The 23,591-nt window shown below is 40.5% G+C and overlaps 1 protein-coding gene across 8 annotated transcripts in view; it reads right to left on the bottom strand.

Annotated features, from left to right (window-relative positions):
* Positions 1-5,405: 5,405 nt before the first annotated feature.
* Positions 5,406-23,591, bottom strand: part of HECW1 (HECT, C2 and WW domain containing E3 ubiquitin protein ligase 1) — a 249,104-nt gene continuing 230,918 nt past the window's right edge. For 7 of the 8 annotated variants that reach the window (XM_029961855.1, XM_029961853.1, XM_029961856.1 and 4 more), the window contains 4 exons: positions 21,355-21,501; positions 19,853-19,967; positions 18,439-18,637; positions 9,966-10,457 (listed from right to left, as the gene is read on the bottom strand). In XM_029961855.1, coding sequence (XP_029817715.1) covers positions 10,346-10,457; positions 18,439-18,637; positions 19,853-19,967; positions 21,355-21,501 — 573 coding nt within the window. In that variant the 3' untranslated portion in view covers positions 9,966-10,345. Of the gene's footprint in view, positions 6,381-8,798; positions 10,458-18,438; positions 18,638-19,852; positions 19,968-21,354; positions 21,502-23,591 lie in introns of those variants that run through there. The other variant, XM_029961850.1, reaches the window with a different exon arrangement.

Raw genomic sequence — 23,591 nt, 5'->3', positions numbered from 1 at the left:
TTGCAGAAAAAAGTAGAACCATAGTATCATACAATGGTTTGGGATGGAAGGGACCTTAAAGGTCATCTAGTTCCAACCCCCCTGCCATGGACAGGGATACCTTTCACTAGACCAGATTGCTCAGAGCTTCATCCAGCCTGGCCTTGAACACTTCCAGGGATGGGGCATCTTGTAACTTCTCTGGACAAGTAACTTCTCTGGCCTCATCACCCTCACAGTAAAGAATTTCTCCCTAATATCTGATGTAAACCTACTCTCAGTTTGAAGCCATTCCCTCTTTTCCTGTCACTACTTGCTCTTGTAAAAAGTCTCTCTCTAGCTTTCTTGTGGCCTCTTGAAGCCTTCTCTTTTCCAGGCTGAACAATCCTAATTCTCTTAGCCTTTCCTTATAGGAGAGGTGCTCCATCCTTCTAATCATCTATACTTTAGGAATAAATTCCAGAACCAGTATATAGAGTAATGGACAGTTCAAGACTTACGGTATCATGTGGTTTCCATTCAAAAAGTTGCTAAAGTTGTAGCAGAGCCAGGCTGTTACTACTGAACAATAAAATCTGGATTAAACAGAGGTTATGAAATTGTTACATCTGAAAATACATATCAGTGGCATTTACTATGGAGAAGAGGTTGTTGCCTGACAAATATATTAGATCTTAAAAGTATGTTAATCCTAAATGAAGGTTTCAGATACTTAATTCTTGTGATATTTTCTACTTCTTTACTTACTTTCACAATCACATTTTTCTGGGAGGGACCCTGCAAAAAATTTAGGAATCTTGAGGGAAGGATGCTGTGGGGGACCTTGTCAAAGCCTTTACAGAAGTCCAGATAAATGACATCTGTAGCCCTTCCCTTGTCCACTGATGTAGTCACCCCAGCACAGAAGGCCATTTGTTGGGTCAGGAAGGACTTGTCCTTGGCAAAGCTGTGCTGGCTGTCTCAAATCTTCTCCCACTTTACTATGCACCATAGAGCAGACTATGTTTTTCCTAGTTGTACCAGAATATTGTGGAGCTGATACATCCTGTATTAATGTAAATTTTCCCTCTAGAAAGGATAAACATAAGCTTTATAACTCACTGTAGTTTCACCTGTGCATTAAAACAGCACTGATCTTAAATACTGCAGCATAAACTTAAATGTGCTATCTACACAGGGAGAAATATGTGTGGATATGAACAGTGCTTGATTTACTTAGAGACAAGCTAACAGACATATTTAGGCTGGTTACTGTCATACATTACCTGCTAGTAAAATGTGTACGCTTTTTCTCTGTTGTTTGGATATTCGGCTTCTATCACTGAAATATTATTAGCCTGCTGTATGCTCAGTTGCGCTCAGATGGCATAGCAAACAGTGATTCCTGCTGGTACAGGTAACATTAACTGTTTCACACTTCCATATATTTTTTTTTTCTGGCAGTAGCATCCAAGGAATTCATTCTCATGAGCTGTGTTTGGCCTGCAAGCTAAGCAGCAGGAGGTGAGGTGGAAGGCACCACCACAGTGTTCTGTTTAAAACAAGTCCTTTTCAGTTTATATCTGCATGCACTGGAGTCAAAGAGTGATTTCTATATTGCCCTGAAGAGGTGGATCAAAAATGTTGCATAGGGACATAAGCTTTGTTCAGTTTTATCAGTCTGACTCCAGCCTCATCATTACAAGACATTTCTCTTCTCAATATGTATGTATTCAGGCAGCTTGTGCATGATGGAGAAGTTACCCAAAGTAATCATCATCATCACGATCATCATCATGGTCCATTTATAACAGAAATATGAAATCTTACCATCCGTAGCTCAGCACACATAAGATTGTTTTTCAGGTGCTAAATTCATCCTTTCAACTTCCGTAATGGTAGATCTTCTGTGGCTGGAATTTCTGCAGGCTGCTGAAGTTCCATTGTGAAGTTAGTTATTTTTCACTGAAGCTACTTATTTCTTGATGTGGTGGTTTTACCTATGAGGCAACAGGAAGAGTACACATTCCTCACCTGAGGTGATTTGCTCCTGTATTCTTTAAATGCCTCTTGTCATCATGTAGAAGCACTTACACAAGAATTCTGAGTACCCAGCACCACTGAAAAACAGTCTTGCCGCACTTTTGTACGAATGGAGGTTTCTGACCAGCTGCAACAAAAAAAGTGTTACTAATCTACTCTTTTCTAATTTAAGGAAGGAAAGCACAGCTCCACTAAGTGGCAGCAGCAGGCATCATTACTGCCAGCTTCATTGAATTGTTTTTATATTTGTGAGAGATTTAATATAAACTAGTACTCATGTCACAATAACATTTATTCCTCTTTTTTACTCACAGGGTTTGATTTCATAATTTCCAAGACAGATGAATAAACTTGTGCTTAGGAAACCTAAGAGTAGTCTTTCCAAATACTCTCACGAGTTCATATTTTGCAGAAATTCTCATTTGAATATCAAATTTACATGTAATAATATTAATTTACCAGTTGGAAAACACATCCTAGAGGTCCCCACGCTTTATGTGGGTGCTCCTCAGGTCAGTTTCAGCTTCTCTGCAGTGCCCAGGCAGCCCCAAACACTGATTCACCTTTCACAGATTAGGGAGACTATATTTTACAAAATCCAAGATGCATCACTGCTTATTTTATGGCTTTGTCCAGAGCACAGAGATAAACTGTTTCAGTCTGTACATTAGGAGGACTAAAATATGTAGTTGAAGCACAATGATAATGTCCAAAAGTCATGTTGTGGGCTTTACATACCATAGAAGCAGGGGCTGAACTGTAAGGTCCCAGTTCTGTTAGTCAGTGCATGGATAACTAGAGCTGTTAACTTACATGCTTAAAGCAGGGAAGTTTATATTCAATTGCCAAAGATGCCAAGGCTGTCAGTAAACATATCCTCACACACTGTAAGTATAATCTTTTATAGTAATCTCTATTACTGATTTCAGCCATTCTTGAAAAGTCACTGATCAGATTTAGTACTGGCATACCTAAGAGGTACTGCAGTCAAATCACAGCTTGTAACACAGTTCCTAAGGAGATTCCAGTGCTGCCCCAGCTGCATTCCTGAAAATCTGTTACCTAAACAAGGTGACTCCGTGTGGCATGCTGGTTAGGAAGCTATACTGCTTTGTCTACAGAGAGAACCATATTAAGTGCTGAAAACAGAAAATAGGAGCATATGTAATTTATTTTTGTATGCTGTTTTGATTTTGGAAAAGCATCATTAGGAAATCACACCCAGCAACAATTTTTCAATTGCTCTCTGCGGTCAATTTCAAAACTGACTGAACAGATTTTCAGGGTCACACCAGGGTATTTACAGCACTTTTTTCTTACTACTGATTTATTTTGTAACTGGGAAAAAAGAATAACCCAAACCAGTACTCTATTTTCATACTGAAAGATTTAAAAAGGGTCCCCAAAGTGTCCTCTTCACAGAAGGAAAGGAAGGTGACCTCAGTGTTAACTATTGCTTATCATTGACACAGAAAACTCCCCCATGCAGCTCCACTATCTTCTGGTACCATAGGAGTTAATGAATTATATGAAATCCTACATGCCAGCAAAGAAAAAAACATCATTAGTTGCACATTTTGTGCTTTCCAGTGACTTCTGTTCTATTCAACCTCAAAAAGCTGTAACATGGCACTGTGGGGATGAGCTTCATTTACACTAGAGTTGAAACTATAAACCTGCTTTACATCAAAGCCTAACATAATAAGAACCAGGGCTTGTATTTCAGGCAGAATAATGTATTGGGGGTTTTTCTTCAAAATTTAGTTCCAAGAGGGTAGGAACTAAACAAACAAAGCCACACACTCTACATCTTGATAAATTAATGAAAGGTATTTTCAGTCAAAATTGATTTTCAACTTTACCAGAATTAAATTAAAAAATAATAAAAGAGTGTGGCTTTGCAGCTCAAGGAGGATTTATGATTAGAGGAGACTCAGCAGATCCTTTGTGGCTTTGTTCTCCAGATGTGACAGCTATTGTCCAGTCTGCCCTCTTGTACAAGAATGAACATCAGGCTGCAAAAGGATTTATTGTCCATTGTAGGTAAAAACTATGACACTGCTACCACAGGGCTGGAAGGGATTATTATTGCTTTGTAATATTCTATAGGATTATGGAGTTTTGTTACCATGCCAAGAGAGACATCTGATGTACACATGGAGCATTCAGGTGGGCTGCTGCTCTTTTTTAATGGAAATTCAGTAATTGGAATAGAATGGGTTCTGGTAAAGGGCATAATTCCAGCCACATACACAGATCACCGCTGCAGAAACCGACACCTCTGATGCACCCTAATGATCAGCAACTCATCTCACTGCTTTTTATTAAATATTAATTTTCCCTTCCTTTATATGTGAACAATTCAGAGAAATCTAGCTTAGTGTCACAAATGGCCTCTCCCTCACTTCTTCCTCACACACATGCACAATCACACAAACAAGTTCTGAACAAAGTCTGTGCTGAGATCTGGATTTTTGAGCATGTGCATGTGCAGGTGCTGCTCTTGCCACCACCACCATCACCCCTGCCACAGGAGAGCCAGCAACGGCCTGGGGCTTGTGGACCTGTGCTCCTCCACACAGGATGAAAGGCAGTGCTAACTGCAGAGGGTCTCTCACCAGTTCTCACAGTCACATAGTTTCACATTTGCTACTGATTTGTCCTGTGCAAGATATGCTTACCATTTCTGTTGGAGCATCTTCCACGGATTTATATTTTCCCTCATAAAAACTGTGTCTCGTGTTTAAGCTTTCCCATCCTTCACATTGTACCATAATCCCTCGTGGGGTGCTGTTTGTGTAAGAAAACAGGTATGGTCAGCAAGGTGTCTGCTGACGGTGTATCTGAGGCGTGTTAATCTATCCTGGAATGTGTTAATGAAACATGCCTGAGATATTACAGTGACGAGCAGGAGAGAAATGGGTGTGACACACTGAGATGCCAGAGCATCTTGCTATGTATTTGCTGTCAACACTTATGCAGACCCAGCATATGCTATTAAGAAATCATTGCACTTGCATTTCATACCTATAATGCAGTAATTATATCTAGAAGCAAGGTATGCGTAAGCAGCATATACATTTCCTTTGTCCCTCTGTTTGACCAGACATTTTCCACAGTGAGGAATAAGCTCACAGGCTTTCAAAGCAGGGCTGGCCTTAGGGCAGTCTAGGAGAGTATGGGGGCACTGTTTATGCACACTTATCTGGAAAACCTCAAGTTTTAGATGTGTACCCTGAGAAATTGAATAAAAGCAGTGGAAGGGCCCGAATGCAACGGTCAGAAAGGATATGATCCTGGAACTGCAGTTCCTGAAATGAGTGGACTTGACCAATGCCAGTATCCACCCACTCTAACATACATCCTCTACAAAATAATTTATTTGTAATAGACAGTCCACACAATGCCATAACAAAGTGATTTTATTGACATTCCTCTATAGTGATATGGTTGAATAGAAAGCACAGCCTGAGTATCATGTGATATTTTTCTGTCAATATAAGCAAAATCAGTCCAGTAATGAGGACCTTTCCTGCCATTGACTTTATGTAGTCTTTAACAAAAACCATAACAGACATTTCTGTTAGATAAAGTGGAAGCTGCAGGGAATTTGGTTAATGGTACAATATTTACTATACCTAGTAACTACTATCTACAGGCATCTGTTTTTCTACTAGAACAAAGGACCTACATGACTCACTAGAGAGAAAGTAGCAATCCAATCTTTTGGACCTTGTGATAACTGGAAAACCTATCCCAGATTTAGTATATTGCAGTAATTTTATCTTTCAATAATGAACACTGAGGTACAGCAAGAATAATAAAAAAGCACCGCATTTGTTGTAGAAAGATCTGTTGGTCTGCACTGGACTGAAAGTGTTTAATCTTGACTGGGAAGCCCTATTAATATTACTACAGAGACAGGGCAAATATTATTTCAACAGAAATTAAAAAAATCTCCAGTCAAATTTGTCCTTCTGAAATTCCATAGACTGTCACAGGATTAATTGTGAAGGACGAGTTTAACTCGTCCCCTGTGCGCTTATATTTTAGCTTATTTCAGATTTGATTTTCATGTTCAAATTTAGTATCCTATTGTTTCCAACTAGAGGTATGTCAACTCTTTGTTACAGTGAAACTAGAATAACAAAACACAAACGAAACAAACACCCCCCTCCCCACAGGCTGTTTCTCAGACTAGACTATGAACTTAAACCTCAGCTACAGTCCATTGAAAAGTTCACTGGCACTTGAGCAAACTGGGTGAAAAAAGTCCCCTGTGTCAGATTTGTACAAAACTCATGATTTCTCCATTAGGTGTTAGATGTAGTTTGGACCACTCACTTCTTTCCTTGTCATAGCCATGGGTCTCGGTCTCCCTGGAACACAAAAGTCAAGTTTTGAATATGCACAGCCACATGACTGAAACTGAAAGCTCATGCAATGCATCGCAGACCCAACTGACAGCATTTGGTAATGCTGTTAACAATAACACTTGTTTTTACTGGATCAAATCCTGCATAGCTGATGTGGTTGAACAGTCAGTGAGACTACCTCAAGGTGGAAGACCTACTGGTGATCTAAAATACCCGTTTTCATTCTCTTATCTTCAGATCAATGTAGGGCAACAGGATTTCATAAAAAGAAATATCCCCTTCCCTCCCTCTACCATTAATACTATCATGACAACCACTGAGAAACATATAGACCCTCTGAAAACATACAAGTTGTCAATATTCATTGCTCCCATCAAAAACTAGAATTCACAAAAGCTGTCAGATTGCCTCTTTCATTTTTCATTTGCATTTTAAAAATCTATTGATGTTGATGTCATACCTTAATCTAGCCACCACGATATCTAGTCACCGCCATGTTTAAATGGAACTGAGGTTTAAAGAGCTCAAAAGATTATTTTACTGTAAATCTGCCCTATGGAATATCTTCTAGTCTTTCCCGTGGGGAAACAACGAAACCAGAATTTCTGTAATCAACAGTCGGTGTTTAACAAATGAAAACGCAGACTTGGGGAGTGAGTAACAGCATTTGAATCAAAAGATGAACAAGGAAGGGTATATGGCTTGCATATGCATAACAACAACAAAGTCAACAAATTGCTTAATGGGCAGGTTAAATAACAGGCCAAGGGAGACAGGTTCCACCCTCTCTCCTGTTAGCACCATTCACTGCCTCACTCCAACATCACGACGCCACTTGGATGCATGGCTTCCCCTTACTCCAGGCTGGGACTGGATGCTGCCCATGGTATGACACAATGAAAGGAGAAGCATCGACCTGGGTATCCTAGAGTTTGAAAACCTGTTAGGGTAGGGCATTTGGGAAGAGAGAGGGATAGGACTGGAATGGTAGAATACCAGAACAGCCAAGTATGTAATTTTCTTTTTCTTTGTTTTACGAAAACAGCCAATTGTCTCTATTCCTGGCTTTAGATCCAAAAAACTTGCGAGGAAGTCTGCATGACTTCGTCAACTTAGAAAGCAACCTTTTAAAAATATTAGGCTGTGGGCTTGAAAAACAGCTTGGATCAAGGATTTTGATGGGAAGTAGCTGGCTGTGCTGCATGTTTCTCAGAGCAGGAATACAAAGTGCTCGAGATGGCATCTGCCAAACATAATCTATTTTACATAATCTAGCAAGTGTCAGAACATGTCATGAAGAAAAATTTTAGGAGAAAGCTTTCCATATTTCAACCAATGGGGTTTGATGCTGTCTCTGAAATACAAACATCTTTTATTATGCTACAAAAAATAGTTTCACTTTTTCTTAATAAAATATAGTTCTAAAATACTTAAAAAAATTCAACTATACAGCATTGTAAAGATTGGATTTTTTTTTTTTTTACTTTTTTATTTTACTTTTTCACTATGTTAATGAGACAGCTTTTGATTTTCTCTGGCCAAACATGGACCAACCACCTGGATGCTTCTCTTTCTTTTCTTCTAATGTTGGAAGGCATCCAACATTTGACATAGTGCAGGTAACTATAACACCTCACCAGGAATAAATTAAGAACCATACAGGAATCACTGGATTTTGGGGCTCAGAGGTGAAGAAGCAGAAATTGGAAGATTTCACGTTCAGTCTTTCCTGGTGTCACTTGTTCTGATGGAATTTATGTGCATATGACAGATGCTCTCAGAAAAACGCTAAGTTTTCCATCTCTCCTGAGCAGGTGGGCTGGTCATGTGGAATAGATGCCTGAGAGTTCATTTATGGAAATACTAAACATCATTTTTGGTGTGTGGTACAGTGAAGCTTGCCTGTAGATGCAGCCTCCCTCTGCAACTGTAAAATGATTACTCAATAAGAACAGTAACAGCATACTATAAAATAGATTCTCAGTAAAAGCCATACATTAAATTAGTATAAAAGTGGCAGAAATATCACAGAAATTGAATGAATGGGGCAATTTAAATATTCTAACTTTTTAATGTATCATTGACAAAAGCTATTATTTCTGCTTAGAAATGTTTTTGGGTCCATCACCTTTCAAATACCTGTTGTTCTAAGAATAAAAGCAGGAGAATGATCTAAAACTCTCAGATGCAGTTTTTCAAGTGAGATGAGATTCTGTACAGCCACCATAAAACTCTGCAAGAAAGCAGCGTCCAATCTTTTTCTCTGAAGAGAAAACTTAGATGTGTTAGACCTTACACTAATCTCCTCATTTTACAATTTGCTGAAGCATAGTTAACACAAAGCTACCAGTAACAAGCCCCCAAGGGGGTGTGGTATTTCATGTGAGCTGCTAGACACCATGATGTTACCTTCTCACTTACCTTCACAAGGCTCTCTGTTCGTATTTCACGCATCCTTTAACATATTTAGTGTCAGAAGATACTCGTATTTCCTTTTCCCAGTCAAGACAAACACTTTCAATCTGAGATTAGTCTTGGAAAACAGGGGCAGCAAAGATTAATAAATAGAACTGTAAGAGCCTCAGCAGAATTCATCCGAAGACAATCTTACTGCTGTTTTGCTTTTGTTGCCTGGATTCAGAGCTGGAATGCAAAATACACCAAACTGAAGTGGGTTATGTCTGTTGTAACAAGAGCTAGATTTTTAGTTTAGTGGTATCTAGCATGACTGGAGGGCCTTTGGGCTTCCTCCAAGAGGAAGTGCAACAAAGTCTTAACGCACAGAGAGTTACAGTCCTCTTCATCCCTGACAAACACCCTCAATCAATGCAGCTTCTTATCTGACAGACCCTAGATGAAAACATTTTGTCTACAACCAACCACTCTTGAGGATATGGAGAATTCCACTGAACAAGAAAAGAAAAAAGACAGAACCGAAAACAATCCCCACCAACCACAGATTAGCCCAGCCTGACAGAAAATAAATGGCTTCTGACACAGGGGATGGGATTGTCTAGACTTCTCATTTGGAAAGGAGCATTTTCAACATCAGAAAACAAAGATCTGGTAAACAGAACCCAAGAGTATTCATAAGAGTAGAACATTCTTCTTACTTCCCCTTTTCCTTGTCATATACAATACTAAGGTAAGGGAGCCTTGTCCTTTATGCTACATAATAAAACATCCTTCTTGAATGTGCACAACCTTGTGCTTCTTGTGTGGTAAACATTACAATGGAGATGCCCCTCCCAATATATCTGAAGTGCAAGTTCTCTCCAGTACTGGCAAGCAACAATCATAACAATCGCTGTTATGCTTTTTGCATTGCATTACAGGTTGGGTTTTTTTAATTTTTGAAGGTCATATCTGCACCATGTATCTGTGCCAGTTCCAGCTGATGCAACTGATCATGAGTTCGTGTATAAAAATTTCAGTTTTCCTCACAGATGTCTCTCAGATGGACAATACACACAGGGAAAATAAGGATGGATGAAGATATATTTGACCAGCTCCTAGTACTGGATTCAACAGTTAAGAAGATGGGCTGTGAATTGATTTTAGAAGATGTGGGTATATAAAAGCTTGGAATGTTTGATGAGGTTTTTTTTTATTTTTTAATCAACGCAGGTGGAAGTAAACATTTATTAACATTTGGTCAAGTGTAGTGTAACTTGCATCTGTATTTTCATTGTTATTAATGGAGGTATGTAGAGATATACAGAAACCTTGAGACAGTTGTTTTTCTATTGCATACAGACTAGCAGTCCATTGGAAACAGAGGATGAAAGCATGAAGGTTAGATCGTAGAGGGCAGCAGTTCTTCATGCACAGCTTTTGTTAATCTTGATTTTTTTGTTGTTGTTTTGTTTTGTTTTCAAAAATAAAAACATGGGAAACCAAGATCAAATGATGGTGGACAGGAAACGTGACATCATCAGCCATAAAAACACCAAAAGTGCCTGAACCCCTCATTCAAGTCCAAAGGTGCTAGTTTCTTCAACAGCTGTCAGCAGCTTTTCATACAGCATAGAATATGAGGGGTAAGGTGGAAGATCCAAACGGTTGAAACATGTATGTGCCCTGCAAAAGGAAAATAAGCTACATGTTAAGTTTAATCTAAAAAACTTGAGAAAATAATAACTGAGAAAACTTGATCCTACTGAGACTCAAAACATTCAACTTCACTTAAGAGAGAGAAAAATAAATCCCAACTATTAAAGGAAAATCTTTGAATTGCACCAAAATATGAGATGCTGAAATGTATGTGCACATACACATGAATATTTCATAAAGAAGACACAAGCTAAGTATCAATGTAACATCATTCTCTGATATCCCTGCTTTAGATGCTGCAGGGATCTTGTAGGGATCTTGATGGAGAAGAATGCTGGAGGTCACTGAGGAGCTGGGGTCTAGGCCCTGATAGAGGGAAAACTTCACTACTATAATTTTAGTTGCTTTGTGATTTTTTTACAAAAAATGGAATTGAGCTGTACATCCAACACAAGCAGCCAGTAAGTTTTGCATCAGTGGATAAGGATAATGTGATGGACTATACTTACAGAATGGGCTCAGCATGTGTTTGCAAGTGAGGCAGGGCTGACTGGTAAAAGACCATTCAGGGATCTGCTAACTGAAGAAGGAAGGCTGCTGAAAATGTTCCTGCAAGTCAGCTGTTGGCCATCTGCTGTAAGTCTGGCCTTTCAATGTTATTTATTTGCAGTAGCCAAGACAAAAGCAAAACACTTTGTGCAGAGCAAGCTGCAAACTTGATGACCATCTCTCCCCCTGGTTTTACCATTATATTTACCCTCCATTACATTTACATTGGCAGCACCTTCAAAGGAAGCTGTGGAATGGGTTCCATGAAAGCCTCCACCTTGTTGCAGCTTTTCTGGCAGCAGCAATCAGACCCAGAGGCAGATTACACTTCACTGTGTGAGGTGCTACACAAATGTGGAGTAAAGAAACAGTCTGCCCCAACAATTCAGCCATTTCAACCGACAGAAAAACTGTAGAGCTTGTTCAACAAACGGGGATGAAGAGGCACCTTTTCATTAAAATAGTTCAAGTTTTTTCAGGCAGCTTAGAATTTTACATGATGCTAGCAATATTTCTATTTCCTCTTGCTCGCTTGACAAATGTGACTTGACAGAACTGCGCAGGAGGAAACGTAGCCTCAATGACTAATGATGTCTGAACTTCTCACCCTGAGTATTTTTAGGAGCCATGAAGTTGTTTTACTTCTAGCTTTCTTATCTCATACTTTGATTCAATGCTATTTCTTCAAAACTGATGCAGCAGAGCTATCTTGGAGAAAACTACTTGAAACTGTGCTAGTCATCTCTTAGGCCACCCACAAAGTGGGAAAAACATAATACTAGAAGGTGGGCTGGCCTGAGACTTGTAGATTCAAAGGGAGAGTTTTATCAAGCACCAGTGGTGAATCATTAAAAACAATCAGGCAACTGAAATAGCCAGAGGCATGTAATCTTCACTGCATCACAGAACTTCAATTAGGAGAGCTTTTACCATCCTTTTTCCCCTTCTGAATGAAGATTTGTTAGCTGGTCACTCTCAGAGAGAGTACAATAAACACAAAATTTGTGGAAACGAGCTGGGAACACTTGAGTTAGTGAAAAAGGAACATTAATAAAGCCATTACTCAATTCATCTCTTGAAATTAAACATGGCAGCCCATGTGCATTATCCACGAGGAGCACTGCACTGTTTATTGTTTATCTCAGCAATCTTGTGGCAGCATAAATTGTTTCTACAATCCATTGCCAATACATATCAACCACTGGGAGTTAATTAACTGAAGGATTCTTGTAGTCCATTCAGAACATGTCTATCACAGGCAAGACAGCACCATGCAAAGACAGTCTTGAGGGGCTCAGCTGCCTGGCTCCAGAACTGGAAGAAGCATAGCCATGGTGGCTCAGGTGTGGATTCTGCTAATGTAACTTTGCAGAATCCGAAGATATCTGTATGGTACTTAACCATGGTACATTTAACTGTTTGAGACAACAGCATCTCAGACGTTGCTGTTGTGCATCCTATCGTGTGGTGCAGACATATCCACAGCCACTGACTCTGATGTTTACTGTCTTGCAGACATTCATCTTGACAGATCATTATCCATTTCATTTCATGCTGATTATGAAACAACCTTGCAATGCTGTTGACTTCTAGTTATCCTTGACCTAGGCAAACTCAGAAAAAAGATAATTCTTTTTCTTAATATGAGGTTTGCAGAAGTGGACTCTTCTATGGAAGGTCTCAAGCAATTTACTGTGGGGAGAAACTATTACAAAGAAAGGGAAAAAAGTTAACGTTTCTAGAAACACTGAAGCATTTTGCCAAGCAACACTCTCACGTTCACCACTTAAACAACTTTACAGAAAAAAACCCTTTCATTCTAAAAAATGTCATCAAATTAATTAATGAAAAATTATTTTCAGGAGTACGATTCGGGTTAGGTTTACACTTCTACCTACATATGGTGCAAACCACAATATATTGCTAAAGGCAAAGCCTGAGTTCAAATTCTGGTTTGTGAAACTAATATGGATCTACTGCAGCTTCAATGATGCCTGTGAAGCCCACCCAATCTTACAAAAAGATAATTATGTGCAAAACTGTCTATTTTACATTCAGCAATGGCCCTAATTGCTTCTTTGCTGCAAAGGTTGTATCTACTTGTGTAACTGCACAATATACTCTGCTTCACCTGAAATGAGAGAGAAGGTTGACTGGGACTCCTTCTCATTCAGCTTTCCCTCTCTCCTCAGTATTGCTGTGCATACTGCCTTTGCCTCTTGCAACTGAAAGCTGAAACATTTATTTTCCAAACTGGACTAAAGTTAAATTGCTCAGTCTCTAGTATGTCACATCATATGCTGTGTGATAAAGCAGTACACAGGCAATTAAGAGTCAACAACATTTTCCATAATATTTTCCACTGTTGCCTAACTGTGCCCTGTCCACTAAAGGGATAAATTACTCCTGAACCATGTTGGCCTCCTACTACTCATCCCAGTGAGAGTGTCTACAGTAAGCATAATTCAGGGGACACTTGCTACATATACTGGGGTGAAAACATTACATTAGGAGTGCAAGAAACAGTCACAGCAATAAGAAAATATTTCTTCCCTTGATTAAGCCTTCTACCACATAAGCTTGGTGACATTTGAGAGGGTGTTCAGGGAGTGAGAGGTCTGGAATAAGAATTAGATTGGTAAGAGCTTTTATGGGAAGGATTCTGGCTTCTCTAGCAGAAAATGGAAGATAAAGTCATGTAAACCAACTCTGACCCTCATATGCCCTCATCCTCCAGTAAGTAAAGCAGTAAATGGACCACTTAAAATTTCATTCCTCTTGGCAGACTGTGTTTATTGCTTAAAGTAGTTATGGTGGGTTTGAACCTTTAATCTTGCTCACTGTTCACAGTACTGTGCTATTTCTCTTCTAAGAATTCTCTCTAAAAATTATAAGCTTTTAAGACTTTTGCATTCTTCTTTTCTTTGTCACTTCCTTTATTCCCCATAAAGATGAGAATCTAAAGGCAGTAAAAGTGGGCACAGAACCCCTTAATTATAGCTTGAACTCTTCAACTAAAATAAGACTCGCATTCTAACATAAACATGCCTGTCAGGCACAAACTGGGCAGCTCTCCTTTTCACCTTGCTTTCTTTAGATGAACCCACAAACCCCTCTTTGATCAATCTCAGAACCCACAGGTAGCAATTTTTGTTCCTTTTGACTTATTTGCTGTCTGGGAACCAGTGCTTAATAGATGAATGTAGATTTGTAGATAATATTCCTGTTTTATGTGAGAAAAGAGGACACAGAAGAGGGATGAAAGATAAGGAAAAAGAAAAGACAGCAAAGCCCATGCACCCAGTCCACTGGGGAAGAAGGAAATTTTGAGAATAAAGTTCTTTGTAGTCCCATACAATCTGTTTTAGCTGCTATATGGGATTCTCTGGTGATTAAATACTTGATCATCTAACAGAGAGGGACAGAATTCTCTTACAAAAGTTCAGATATTTACTAGCACTGGTAATTTGTATCATATATAACATGCATTACTGTGCTGAATGAATATCTCTTCTGATGAAAGGGTAGTTGCAGCTCAGCACTGTTGGGAAAAGTGACCTCATTGTGTCAGATGTGATTATTTGAATCACTGCAATACATTCTGAGGTCCTTACCTAATTGACACTCCAACAGACATAACCTTGGAGCTGACAGGAGTTTTTGCCAGGTGAGGAGCACAACCGGAAGATGGGGCAGTGGCATTTGTAGGCACTGAACACTTTTGTGACTGAGAATTTTAAAAGAGGGAACTGTTGCCTCCTATAGCTGTAGTAGAAAGCACTGTCAGTTCTTTGTACAGCTTTGTTTTGGGCTGGGAGTTCCAATCCCACATCAGATGAAGCTATGATGTCCCAGCTAGAAAACCAGTTCATTAATGTTTGGTGGGTAACAAAAAAACAGTTCTTACAGAACTACTGCTAAAACTACTAGTTCAGTCTAAAATATCTGCATGACCCAGGAAAGGTGAAGAGAGGCTTCCTGCTTCAGAAGAGTCCAGAAGAATTCTATAACCATCTCTACTCAGGCAACAGTTACAAGAAGTAAAACATGTAACTCCTTTATTTTGGGGCAAAAGTTTGCATATTAGATAGGGAGAGTAAAACTCAACTGTGATGAATACGATTGAACCTGTTATTTCATATGACCTGTTATTTCATATTCATATGTTTGGAAGAAACCCTGCTGAAGATTTACACTGACAGATCTGCAGACTGACTGCTGGCAGTCTCCTTGGGACCTGCTTCAGGGTCATTGTCTGGAGGTTTGGGATTAAAGCAGCGTCTCTGAGCTGTACTGGGCCTCAGCTTTCTAACATGTGTGGTCTCAAAAGTAAATATAGATAGGAATAATGGTCTGGCACACATGCACACCACAGAAATAAGATACAAGTGTTATCTTACTCTTAGAGGAACACATTACACCACAATTACCCTGTTCATGACAGGGGAACTGGTACTGATGAACAAACCCACCAATTTAGAATGAAGTTACTGGATTCTTAGCCTTCCTGAAAAAGTCTTTCTTACCCTCAGTGCTTTCAAGAAGCACTCTAGGTGTCATGTATTAGTGGTTATTCTTTGAAAAGTGTTGCATTTTAGAAACTTACACCATGCCTCTTTTCTGGGAGTGCCATGTTGTTGCTGCAAGTGCAAAAGCATAGGTGGTTTAGGTATTATGTTAGGTATTGCATCTTTGCTCACTATAAGCAAATGGTAGTTGCATGCTCCATTGCCAGAGTGTAAGGACAGGATGCAAGGGAGGTTCACCTAACTACTTCAGCCATCTGGAGCAGAAGCAAGGGAATACAGAAAGAGGCCTGGACTCTCCTTGTAGAGCTAAAAGTTCTCAATGCTTTGTAAAGCAATTGAAAACTGAAAGGCCAGACTAACCTATCCCCAGTGACTATCTACCTGGATGTCAAGAAAGCCAAATACATCCGCTTCCATAATATCTTTCAACACATTGCATTTATTGAGTCACAGACTAAGAACTAAGGCCACTAGAACAACTATGCATAAGCACATAAGCAACTAAATTTGATGATTTCTAAGACATGAGAAAGCTGGTGTTTTTTTTCCTAGGACTTTGAAAACATGGAGTGACTCTCACTGCGAAACTGTAGGAATTGTTGAAGTGATGAGGGAATTTGTTGTGGTTTATTGTAAACAGCTAAAGTTAGTTACACTCACATCACAGGGCCCAAAAGGCCTACAGGATATGACATATGTTTTTTAGCCTCTAAGTCTAAGTAAGTACAAAAATCTAAATAAACATGAGCAAACCATAAACAGGCATATAAAAAAAGTTTTAAGTAATACTCATTTAGTTGCTTAACTAAGGATTTAGGGAACCTCCAGGCTTAGCCTGTGTGTTTTATGTTATTTCTTAACACCGTGTATACTTGGCAGCAGCCCATAATTTTATAAAATGCAGGCAATAATTCATGGTGATCAAGCTGTGTTTATTCCCCAGGAGCAAGTGTTGTTTCTTTTTCCTCTGGCCGAAATGAATGCAGAGCTCTAAAACTTCCAAACGTTGCTACCAACTTTCACCTGGAAAAGAGGTCTCTTTCAGGGAGAGCAACACGTTCGGTGATCAGCAGACAAACATAAAATTGTTAATGTGGATATCTCGGGGCTAACTGAATCTAGGTCATAAGTAATGCCTAGGTTCACAAAGAAAGTTAAGCAGAGCAGAAAGAGGCCAATTACCTTTTCAGAACTTGACGGGTCAGCCCAGGGCATGTTCTGTGCACGTGCCAAGGTCCACCCTCCCCTCTCACCCCTTTCCACCCCAGAAGGAGTGCAAAGAGAGCTCTGCAGAAATGCTGCACAAGTCTGTGACTGCTAGTTGCTGACTGTCAACAGGCAGGAATGCCCTCATTAAGCTCTGAACCTCTTAGATAGAACCAGGCTATATATATTCTGCAAATGAGGATCCAGACTATGCAAACTTGCTTTTTGGCTTTCTTTCCACACTGTTGGCTGAAGCTGGGAGTCATCTCACTGACCTTGCATGTTTTCATTTGTTTTTAAATCTAACTTTCATGTAGGCTCTAGTTCTCCATATTGTCTCTATAGAGTCTTTGTGGTAGATGGACATAAATCAGAATGTACCAGGTGTGACTCAGCTTAATAATTTTAAAAATCTGTGTTCAGGTGGGATGAACTGTTCCTTAAAAACACTTACTTTCCTTTCCCTAACTTTAGAGGGAGTCCACATAAGATGTCAGCTCCGAATGCCTGGTGATATAGTGCCCTGGTCCAGTTCCTGCATCGCCCCACTGAATAAACATGGGCTTGAGCATGGACTAAGAGGGTGATCAGATTTGGAATTTGCCTCTCTGGAGGACTCTGGAGGTTTACTCAAGTTCATGTCTTATAGCATGTTTCTGGGTAAACAACATGGACAGCAAGTAATGAGAAAACTGGACCAGACCCTTTGTTAAGTGATTGTCTGAATACATTTCCAAGGTCTGCGCATAGAGATATTTGCTCTGTGCCATGGAAGTGACCTCCTTCGGACTGCAGCTGAAAGCAAATGATAGGAGCAGGGAGACAGCATCCTTTGGAGGGCAAACGTGATGTAAAAGGGCCACGTAGCAAAAGTGTCTCAGAGGCGCTGAAATGCTGTGTAATGTCAATGGGGCAGAGCCTCAGGCAACTGTAAGGACATTCAAGAAAAGGTGACTCACTTCAGTGAGAAAGGATGAGTGCTGGTCACTCATGAAGTGGTGAGGCAGAACTCAGAGTTGAATGTATCACTGGCTGTGCCAGGGCTCTCTTGGGTGGCCTTAAGCAAGTCAAACCACCCCTCTGTGCCCCTGTCCCTTTGTTCCAAAAAGGAAGATGACCCCTCCTTTGGGAAGCACTGCCAAGTCTATTGATTCTGTATGACATTATAACTCATTTGCTCCTAGTTGGCTGACTGAACTAGATGTAACAAATTGGATATTATCACCACAGGGTCTGATATCCTGTCACTAAGATTCTTCATTATGTAAAAGGGGAACCATCAGAGCAAATGAAGGGATTATGCTCAGGTCTCCAGCCAAAACTCAGAAACAGATTTTGGCTTCATGTCTTTGTAAATTCACAAGTATTTTTACTAGTACTCGGGAAATAAAGGGATCAGAATCAGTTGACACGTTCCTGCTGGTCTGGATTTGTTCTAGAATCAAAATAAGAGAACTAGGTTTGGATCTATGGAAATCTTTATCTTAACCATTTCCAAGGATTCCAACTAGTTTAAATTGAGCCTGTAAATCAAAAAAGGTAGCAAAAGAAAACACTTTTCTCTGAATATAATTACAGAACAAACTGATAATTGTTTCTCTGTTGGTTTTTTTTTTAGGTGTCCTTACTGCATTCATTATCTTTCACTGGCAGACAGATGCAACAAAGTACCAGGTCTACCTTTCTCACAGCAATTCTGGTACAAACTCCCAGCTGGGACATACCTTGGGAGGGAGGTTATTTTCCCCCATTTCTCTATACAGAAGCGCCGTAGCCCGTTGCTCCCTCGGAGAGCAGCAAAGCCCTCGTATGGCACGCTGGATGTTCCTGTGACGAACTGTAACAGCCGGAGCCTCTGCTCGTTGTTAAACCTCTCCACTGCTGCCCAGAACCACCGTATTACTATGTGTCCATCATGGTAACCTAAACCAACGAGCAAGAGAAAGTGGGAAGTGCAACACTGAAATATGTTCCTACTGGCATGGGTCAGAAGATCTACTTAAAAGATCATGACCTAATAATGTATCTTGTTCTTCTTGAGCAACAGGTCCCAGGTTCCATTTTGTCCTGGCTGTGGATATTATAATATTAGTAATTAATTTCAAACCCTGAAACTCAAATATATATTTAAGGTACACTAGCCTCTCACAAATCCTTTGGCAAGAACTGGTGTTACATGCATGAGATATTAAAGACCAATTGCAATATGCCACACAGTGTGAGTCTTAACAACTTAACAATTTCTCATTCCCAAATAAATTCTCTTTTGGATTGCAGTGGTGTTCGACATATGGAGAGGAGTTTGCTGCCACAAGCCCTTCCCTGGCAAACTTCCCACCTGAGGGGCTCTGTGCCTTGGTTTGTGCTAATGAAAGCCAGCATAAACCCAGGCTGAATCTGTTTCAATAGCTAAAGAGAAAAAAAGTAGGAGAATAACTTTGGGGATCAGCTGTGCTTGTGGTAAGCTGTGTATTTCAAGGTACCACAAAGGCTGGGCAGTGAGCAGCAAAGACTGAAACCTTGTATTTCAGAGGAGGATATGTCAACCTCAGGGACTTTCCATTTGTGGTGCAGAACTGGTGGACTTTACACTTATCCATCATCCAAGACAGGCTGGATAAATCATACTCAATGTTTAAAGCAAAACCAGGCCAAGCAGTAGAGAAGTGATATAGTTTACATTAAGAGGGGACATTCAAGCAAGATCTGTATGTTGTTGAAGTGTAACTGGGAACTATGAAATTCAGCTCTTGATTTCAGCTCCCTGCTGAAGCTAAGAGGACTTGTGAAACTACTTTCAGTGAAGCCAGGAGTTCATTCACAGTCATCTAAGTAACTTTTAGATCTAATACTGCAAATCCCTTTCAGTCTTTAATAGTCAAAACTCCTGCTAAGTCTGTAGGGACTGAATGGATAAAATCTGGATAGAAACAGCAGAAGCAATTTCAGTACTATTACACCTGTTGATCCAAACCTGACATCTTATTTGTTTTATTTCATGAGTTATTCTTCACAATAACTCTCTGAACAAAATAAGGGCATTTTTCTTACGAAAGACAGAAGGAAAAGATGGACCAAGTCTTTCATGTTTTAGACTGAACCAGTCAAGATATTAGTAAACATGAGCAGGCAGTTTACCTCCACGATATTCTGTGTTGTTCCTCCAGTCATTGAGATCTATTTCTGCAGTGCCAGCTATAACCAGTTCCAGTTCTCTGGCATCAAAAACAGAGACGAGCCTGGAGTCTACAACCTAGAACAAAAAACACTTGTAAGCACAGTTTCAGATGGGAAATAAAGCAGATGCAAAGTCTCATAAACCTATGGCTCTGATGGCCAGCTGTTTATTGTGACGAAGTGTGCAAGCTGACAGCTAACTTCCACTCCTCTGCTGATAAATCTGTGCTCTTCTTCAGGGAGTCTACTGATGAAGGACGTCTGTTCAATGAGCTGCAAACAACCACCACACATGAGATTTGGCCAGAATGAAACAATAAAAGTGACAGGACATAATCTGTGCAGAACATTCTTCATTGTTACATTCATTCTGACAAGTGATTTTGATAAAGCCTGGATTTGTAATATGGACAATTTATTTTGTATTTGTTTCACACTGGAATTTGATTACTATTGTGTGGGAGTGCCCTCAGGTCTTCATCCACTGAAGATGCAGCTAAGGTTCACTTCCTTCATTGTGTGAAACCAAAACCTTTAATGGCCTGTAACATTCACAGGGAGAAAAAGGTAGCTAACTATACGCACATGTTGTAAACTGCATGGAATCACTCAGCCAGACCCTTTCCACAGAAAATGGTTGACCAAGTCTATGCAGCCACAAAGCCACCCTCACTGACTTCCACCCCCAGTAAATTTGTCAGTGCATGACTGCTTAGGTCCATTAGTAACAGTATTATTCTGCATGTCCATTATATGCTGTTTCATTTTCCAGGCTTGCCATTTGTTTCCCTCTTTGAGACAGACCTCAACTTCTACTTAGATAGCTGCCAGGGCCAGGGCAAGATACATGATTCATGAGGGGCATATGATACATGAGGGGCAAGAATAGGTGACTGCATGGGCTGGTCAGCAAAGCCACAGGTTTTCACCCAGTCCTTGTAGCAGCTCTGCCAGAAGGATGTTCTCAGATCCAGGTCTTCATCAAAGATAAATGAGGAAAATCCAGGGACAACAAAGAAACAGCATCCATGAATACCAGCCAGATAACAGCTTGGACTGCACTCAAGGACCAATTTTATTGGAATGAATCCCTAAAGATACAGTGTGTTCCACCAGCTTCTCATCAAAGTATACAGCTTTCACAATCTTCCTTTGTAACACAAGAGGGTAGAACAAAATTTGCAAATGACTACTTCTCTTACTATGTGAATGGAAAGCAATGTCCTTCTTAGCTCTTGATCATAATGCTTTATTATAATCAGAGTACACATTTCTTTCCTTTCTTCCTTAATGCTAAACAAGCCATATATATATAAGGTCTCCATTTCTACAGATCCATGAATCCTTGCTGTTGTGTCTGTTCAGCTCTTTCCTAGGGTCCCGATGAAGCACAGTTTAACCATGGGTGTAATCTCATTCAGATGAGGAATGGAAGACTGTGGCAGCATCGTTTTGTTACTTACTTCATAGAAGCCACGGACCAGGGCCTCTGTTTGCTGAACCACTCCTCGTTCCACTCGCCACTTAACCATCCTCTCGATGTACTCTTTTTTGTTCTTTTCTGTCACTGCTGTATTTGCCCCTCCAGATTTCAACTCTCTCTCTGTCACCTGCAGAACAAAGATAAACAGTGGTGTAGCAATGTATGGATCTGTCATGGTTTGAATCTTGTTTTCCCCAGAGGTTAAGAAAAGTGGTAGACCCCAAGGGGTGGAAACCCCTGGAAGTTTTGGAGTTCTGCCCAATGGGCGCTCCTGCAAAAATGTCAACATCCCACAAGCTCACCGGAAGAGATGAGTAGTAGTTTTGGTTGTTGTAGGAGAGGTGGCCATGTTGTGAGCCACGAGGAAGGGGCTCTGAGCCCCACAGGGGGGCTTTGGCCCCCAGCGCCCAGCGGGGGCTGCAGGGACCTGGAACAGCATAAAGTTGGGCTAGGTGCCTGTGGTTAGGCCGGGAGATGTTTTCTCCATGGGCGTAGAGCAGCAGCCGGCACTGACCAGAGAAACGGTGGTAGAGAGCCAGAGATAAGACCAAGAAGCAACAGAAACATGCAGCACCGCAGAGAAGACTCCTGGAAGACAGAGCTGGGAGAAAGAGAGTCAGCAGCCTGAGAGACAGAGTTCTGGGGGTAAGACTGTACCAGCCCCCCAAAACTCCTTTGAGACCTCCGAGAAAGGAGGAGTAGATGGACTCCTATTTTAGAGGAACCTTGGAGTATGCAGCACCAGAGAGAGAGAGGAGCTGAGAAGCTCAGAGCGTCCTGGAGCTGGACCGGGACGGCCAGATGGAATGCGGGGGGAGTTGACCTTGGCTCCCCACCCTTGCACTGCTGCCACGGTGGCAGCCTGAGAGACAGGGCACAGAGGCCCTGCAAGAGATACCAGACCGTCATGAAGACCCCCCTGTGTCTTCGTGATATGACGTGGTGAAACGACCTTGTCTGGGGTTACGAAGCCCAAGGAAGACCCCTTTGCCTGCGTCAAGGGGGCCGAGGGAGCTTGAATACCTCCCTCGTGAGTGCTGGCAGAAAGCCAGCTATCAGCTGCTGCATGTGGAGAAGACAGACAGACTGCTGCCTCAGAAGATGCTGCTGCTTAAGGACTGGAAGGGATCTGTCCTTCTTTCCCTCCTGGACTTTTATTTGGAGGGGAGAAGAGATCTGATCCACTGTAAATACTATATGTCATGGTAGAGATAGTTTGTGATCATGTGTATAATGTGATATGGTATTTATTTGTACAGTCATTGTAATATATTCCCTTTCCCCCACTTTGAGTTTGGTGTGTTTTGTCTGGAAAAACCCATCTCACATTAGGTTGAGATGTGGGAGGGGGAATAGAGCTGGGGATTGGATTTTGGGGCTATCTCAAACCATGACAGGATCATATTGTGTTTAAAGCTCAAGGCTATCTAAGCAATGGTACAGGAAACAACAGGCAAGGATGGACAGTCTTGGAATAGGCAGACTGCTCCATGAACTGGAAGAGATATCTACTTGTGTCTTAGGCAACAAGCATTACCCTTCCCCAAGTGCTAGTAAAAGTGTTTACTCAGAAATTCCAATAGCCAAAGAAATTATCATAAAATGAATACTCCCAGTACACTACCTAAAACAAGACCTGTACAGCAGCCTTGCACAGAAAACAAATAGTCACTGTGAGATTCAGATTTTTGTATCAGCCATCCAAACCTGAGAAGTGTTTGTACTGTAAATAATTTTTTTTAAAATCAAGAGCTAAAGTATTTCATTGCATTTTAATGGTTAATTTAATTGGCTTGGGTTACTAAGACTTGAGATTGAGAAGGGATTTAAGGAATCAATCTGGATTCCATTCAGCAAGCACATACTCCTTCTCCCATGTGACAGAAAATAATATTTATCTTCCAATTAGTTTCACATTCAATTCAGTGGGTTTAAAAGGAAGAATGTTTTGGTCTCCTCTTCAGTTTTCTGCTGCTATAACAATGATGTCTAGCACAGATAGTAAATGGAGTTGCACAAATACATATTCATTATTAGTATTATTTATATTATTATCTATTTATTAGCCCAAGATAGCACAGACAGTATTTAGGTCACTTTACTTGAGGGACCTGTTATAATATTATGAATTAAGGAAACACTGAATGAGTCATCTAATCTGCAGCTTTGTTGAGAAACAGCAAGAACAGGTAAGGTTGGATGGAATGAGTTAGGAAT

Source organism: Manacus vitellinus, unplaced genomic scaffold (assembly GCF_001715985.3).
Source record: "Manacus vitellinus isolate BGI_N305 unplaced genomic scaffold, ASM171598v3 scaffold_3_pilon, whole genome shotgun sequence".
Lineage (NCBI taxonomy): Eukaryota > Metazoa > Chordata > Aves > Passeriformes > Pipridae > Manacus > Manacus vitellinus.
The sequence above is the reverse complement of the archived record's forward strand: the minus strand, read 5'-3'. Positions and strand labels throughout refer to the sequence as shown.